This window comes from Parus major, unplaced genomic scaffold (assembly GCF_001522545.3).
Source record: "Parus major isolate Abel unplaced genomic scaffold, Parus_major1.1 Scaffold544, whole genome shotgun sequence".
Lineage (NCBI taxonomy): Eukaryota > Metazoa > Chordata > Aves > Passeriformes > Paridae > Parus > Parus major.
The window spans coordinates 5,514-10,784 of NW_015379432.1; the positions used below are offsets into that span (position 1 = coordinate 5,514).

The window sequence follows — 5,271 nt, forward strand, 5'->3', positions numbered from 1 at the left end:
GAAGGGGAAGGGAAGGGGAAGGACCATGCTGTTCATCACCTGGCTGCACAGAGTCACTGCTGCCCCTGGCAGGAGAGCTGGGGACTGGGGAGCCCTTGGAGGGGATGGAGGTGAGGATGTGTGGAACACTGAGCAGGGGTGGCCTGGGGAGGGTCAGTGAAGTCCAGGGATGCTGACTGAGGCAGGGGGATTTACAGGGAAGGAGAAGATGTACAGAGAACCAGGAGAGAGCAAGAAGGGAGGAAACAAAGGAGCAGAGACTCTGTGAGCCCTACCTGTCAACCCAAAAAATAACCCTTCTGATCTTGTTTTTCATAGTTTTAGCCACTTTCCCAGGAAAGTAACCATAAACAGATGTTTATACATCCCTTCCAACAAACATCTCTTGATGGACGTTTTGCATGACCAGTGTGATTAGGAATAACTTAATTATCCATGCCTGGTCATTGTCAAGAATCTCTAAACACTGGAATTGGGAAAATAAAGCTCCCTTTTTTCTGTCACACCTCTGAGACTTGTTTGTGTGAATCACTCCAAACCCTCTGCAGCACTGCTGAACAACACCTCAATCAAAGGATTGGGAAACAACTCCTGGTGCCAGGGAGAAGGGGAGGAAGGAACAGCATCCCATCCCAAGTGCCAGTGACACTGAACAGCCTGCTGAGCCCCAAGCCTGTCCCGGGAGCAGCTCCCCTTGAAGCAGGGTCCCACATGGATATTCAGGATCCTGAGTGGGTATCCTCCCTTGGGAGCCCTCATCTGCATTTGTCACTGATTGAATCATGCAAATGAGGGATCCCTGGGGGAGAGGGAGGAGGGACAGACAATCCCTGCAGCAGAAACCCCCCTCCTCCAGGAGTTCCTCCCTCTGGCTCCACTCCCTGCCTGCCCTGGCTGCAGGCACAGGATTCTCCACACCTCCGGCTCTGCCACGCCCAGAGACACCCCAACACCTCCAGGGGGTGACTTTCCAAGGAGAAAGTGCCAGAAAAGGAATATGCTTTATTGGCAATCTGGGAAGGAGCCAAAATAACCTCAATCTCCCTCATTTGACCATCAAATCCCAACAGAGGCTTCCAGTGCCCAGATGGGAGGATGACAAACCTCCCTGGGCACATTGTGGGTGTGACAAACCTCACTGGACACCTCTGGGTGTGACAAACCTCACTGGGCACATTGTGGGTGTGACAAACCTCACCTGGCACCCCTGGGTGTGACAAACCTCACCCAACACCCCTGGGTGTGACAAACCTCACCGGGCACATTGTGGGTGTGACAAACCTCACTGGGCACCCCTGGGTGTGACAAACCTCACTGGGCACATTGTGGGTGTGACAAACCTCACTGGGCACCCCTGGGTGTGACAAACCTCACCCAGCACCCCTGGGGGTGACAAACCTCACCCAGCACCCCTGGGGGTGACAAACCTCACCCAACACACCTGGGGGTGACAAACCTCCCTGGGCACCCCTGGGTGTGACAAACCTCACCGGGCACATTGTGGGTGTGACAAACCTCACCCAGCACCCCTGGGGGTGACAAACCTCACCTGGCACCCCTGGGGGTGACAAACCTCCCTGGACACCTCTGGGTGTGACAAACCTCACCCAACACACCTGGGGGTGACAAACCTCACCGGGCACCTTGTGGGCAGTGGCACTTCCCTTCCCAGCAGAGAGGACCTGCCCAGTGCCCAGCTGATCCTGGCCCAGCTGATCCTGGCCCAGCTGATCCTGGCCCAGCTGATCCCGGCCCAGATGATCCTGGCCCAGCTGATCCCAGCCCAGCTGATCCCGGCCCAGCTGATCCCGGCCCAGAGGAAGCTGAGAGTCCCTGCTTGGCACAGGAGGGATGAAGCCACTGCCCCACGCCTCAGCCCTGCAGGGGCCCCCACCCTGGAACCCCATTTTCCCGGGAACACTCACCAGCACCTCGAAGAGGAGGGACAGCAGCTTGCTGTTGGCCATGAAGGTGCTGTCCAGGACACCCAGGTTGAACCAGCTGCCCAGGCAGCGGAAGATTTTGATGAGCATCTTCTCCTCATTGCCCGCCTTCTCCACACACGTCACCTGCGGGGACACGCAGAGCCCGTCAGGAGCTGACTGCACGAGGGATAACCAGAACATCCCCTGGGCTGAACGTTCCAGAACGTTCCAGAATCAGGCTGCTCCCAACAGCCCTGGACTCAGTGAGAGGGAGGGACGGAGCCCAGAGCCTCTCTGTGAGCTCCACAGGAGCAGCAGGAGCTCCCCATTCCCACTCCTGCAGGATCCGTGTGGGGCCAGCAGGAGAGTTCACAGCTGACAAATCCCAGTTTGATCCTTCTCCCCACAAACCACCTCTGCAGAGAAGCTGCTGCTGCTGCTGAGAGCCAGGCCTGTCCCAGGGACATTCCAAACATGCCAGCCTAGTGTCATTCCCAGCGCTGGCCAACACCCAGCAGAGCCCCTCCCAAAGCCTCGACGGGCACAGGGAAAGGGGGGACGGGCAGGACATGGAGAAAGATCCAAGACCCCCTGGACTGGCCCAGGAACCCTGGCACAAGAGCTTCCACAGACCCTCTCCTCACTTGGCACTTCAGTCCTAAAGGCAGAATGTTGGACCTGGTCACAGCCCCTGGAATGCTGCTTTAACCCCCATTTTGTGACTGAAAATGGGAATTTGGCATGAAATCCCAGACAGGAAATATGAATTTGGCTTTTCAGGCAGCTGGTGGGAATGGCCACGGTTGGCAGGGAAAGCCCCAGGCAGGTGCAGAGGGAGCAGGAACGTGCAGGGACAGGGCCAGCCCTCGGTGATCCTGTGACAGCTCCGAGCAGGCGTGAGCACCAGAGCGAGGTGACACTGCCTGTGTCCCCAGAGTGCCAGCCAGGGGGCCCTGGAGGAGCTGGCAGGGCAGGGCAGGGGACACTGGATGGGACCCGAGGAAGGTGAAGGAATTTCAGAGTGAGTGAGGAGGTGCTGAGACCACAGATCCCAGGAACAGGCGGAGCTGGGCTGCCCTGACAGCTGCAGTGGCTCTGGCAGGGAATTCTGCTGGGATAAACACGGAATGGGGATCCATCCTCAACTCCAGCAACACCTGAGCTGTGAGCAGAGGACGCAGCTCAGCTCCATCCCCTGGTACAGGATAAGGGGAAGAAGCCTCGGGGCGTGCCAGGACAGGCTCAGCTCGGGTACTGGAAGAATTCCCTCCTGGAAAGGGCTGTCCAGGGCTGGCACAGCCGCCCAGGGCATGGCTGAAGTCCCCACCCCTGGAAGGATTTCAAAGCCACGTGGACGTGGCACTCGGGGACGCGGTCAGCGCCGGCCCGGGCGGTGCTGGGGGACGGTTGGACACGAGGGCTCCGGGGGCTTTTCCAACCCCCCCAGCGCCAGGGGCCGGGCTGGGCGCCGTGGGCAGGGGCAGCTGCAGCTGGAGGCGCTGCCCAGGCCCGGCCCCGCTCACCAGCAGGGACACCACGGTGCTGGAGTAGTAGGCCAGGTCCTCGATGATCTCGGTGCGGCGGTTGGCCCCGATGCGCAGCGAGCGGCTGTGCACCTCCTCCGGCAGCACCGTCAGGATCTCCAGCAGGAACGGCAGCGACGTCACGTCATTGCTGTACCTGGAGCACGGCACGGGGGACAGGGGACACCTCAGGGCCGGGGAGCAGCACAGCCAGAGCTGGCAGGGCGTCCCAGACCACGGCAGGACTGATGGGCTTTAGGGTCCCTTCCCAGCCCGGGCATCCCGGCATTCCACATTCCGTGGATCCGGTGACGGCCCTGCCTCGAGGACAGGCGGTGTCCAGGGATTTCCAACAGAGCAGCCACAGAAGCTTTCCCAGCCCGTGAGCTCTGGGAGCCTGGTGCCCCTGCCCCACAAAGCCCGTCCCCTCTGCTGCCAACGGACACGGGGCCACCCCAGCCCCGGGGCTGCTGCTGTCACCCTGCAGCGGCGTGTGGCATCCCGTGGGGACACCTGGGGACACACAACAGCGACCAGCTCCAGCCTCGCTGCTCCATTCCACAGCACAGACCCAGCTGAGGGAACAGGGATCATCCCGAACAAAAGAGGGATGAGGAAAAGCGCCGAGTGCTGGGCTGTGAGCAGGGAGGCGTGCGGGGCAGGCAGCCCCTCCTGCCGCCACCCAGGGCTCCTGAAACCAGCGACCACGGCAGAAAAACTTCCCCTTCCTGCAGCACACGGGACCACCCGCAGCCCAGGGCCAGGAACAGGCACTCACTTCTCCACCAGGGTCTGCACGCAGCCCTTCCAGGAAGCCATCTGCAGGGCGAGGTCAGCTATTGCCAAAGCCAGCTGGAAGGGAGGGGAAAACACAGCCATCAGTGTGGGGAGGGCTGGGATGTGCCCAGGAGCCAGGGCTGGCAGGCAGCTCTGGAACCCGCCCCACCGGAACGCCGGGATCCGTCCCCTCCGTCCCTGCCTGTGCGCAATTCCTGCCGACAGCTGCGGAACACCGGCTGCCCCCAGCGGGGACCTTCCCTGCCACAACTTCCAGGGGCTGGAGGAGCACCCCGGCCCCTGCCTGGGGGTGTCAGGACCCCCAGTGCCACAGGAACGTACGGATACTGGGAATGAAGGCTGCAGAGAAATCCCCCCGAACACCCAGGGCGCTGCCAGGCTTGGTCTCCGTGGCAGAGCACGGGGAAAAGCCCTGCTCCTCCTCTCCAAACAGCAAACGAGGATGAAAGCAGGGAGAACAATCCTGAGCCAGGCTGGGAGCAGGGAGCTGCATTCCCTGTTTCCAGCCCAGGGACAGCGGTCCCAGAGCGACTGCCAGGAGCAGGAGGTGGAGGGAGCAGCTCCATCCCTCCCCTGCCATCACCCACCTGTGTGACAATGACCGGGGACAGGTCCTTCAAGTTCTGGATGTGGGACAGCAGAGAGTCCCGGAGTGAGGCGTGGGAATCCGTGGGGAGCTCATAGAATGAAGTCTGGATCTTCATCTTCATGGTCTGCGCCGCGAAGTAGCAGGACTCCACATCCTGGTGGATCTGCAGCAGCTGGTCCGAGATCTCCCAGGCATGGACCTGGGGGAAGATCACGGTGCTCTGGTGGTCCTGAGCATGGACCTGTGGGCAGGGGGCAGGGCTGGGCCGGCACTGAGGGGTCAGGGGGGTCAGGGACTGCAGCCAGTCCAAATTCCCCAATGGAAACACAGCCCTGTCCTGCTGGGGAGAGCCCAGAGGAGACCCCAGAGCTGCTCCAGGCCTGGAGCCCCTCAGTTCCCAGGGATCCAGCCTGGGAGAGCTGGGAATGTTCCCCTG

General features: G+C 61.1%; 1 protein-coding gene across 1 annotated transcript in view; it reads right to left on the reverse strand.

Moving 5' to 3' along the window:
* The window catches only part of TNPO3 (transportin 3), a gene marked incomplete at its 3' end in the record, with an annotated part of 18,592 nt that overhangs the window by 5,235 nt on the left and 8,086 nt on the right, over positions 1–5,271 (reverse strand). The window contains exons 2-5 of the mRNA XM_015616605.1: positions 4,834–5,034; positions 4,227–4,300; positions 3,449–3,605; positions 1,926–2,069 (exon numbers count right to left, since the gene is read on the reverse strand). Coding sequence (XP_015472091.1) covers positions 1,926–2,069; positions 3,449–3,605; positions 4,227–4,300; positions 4,834–5,034 — 576 coding nt within the window. The remainder of the gene's footprint in view (positions 1–1,925; positions 2,070–3,448; positions 3,606–4,226; positions 4,301–4,833; positions 5,035–5,271) is intronic.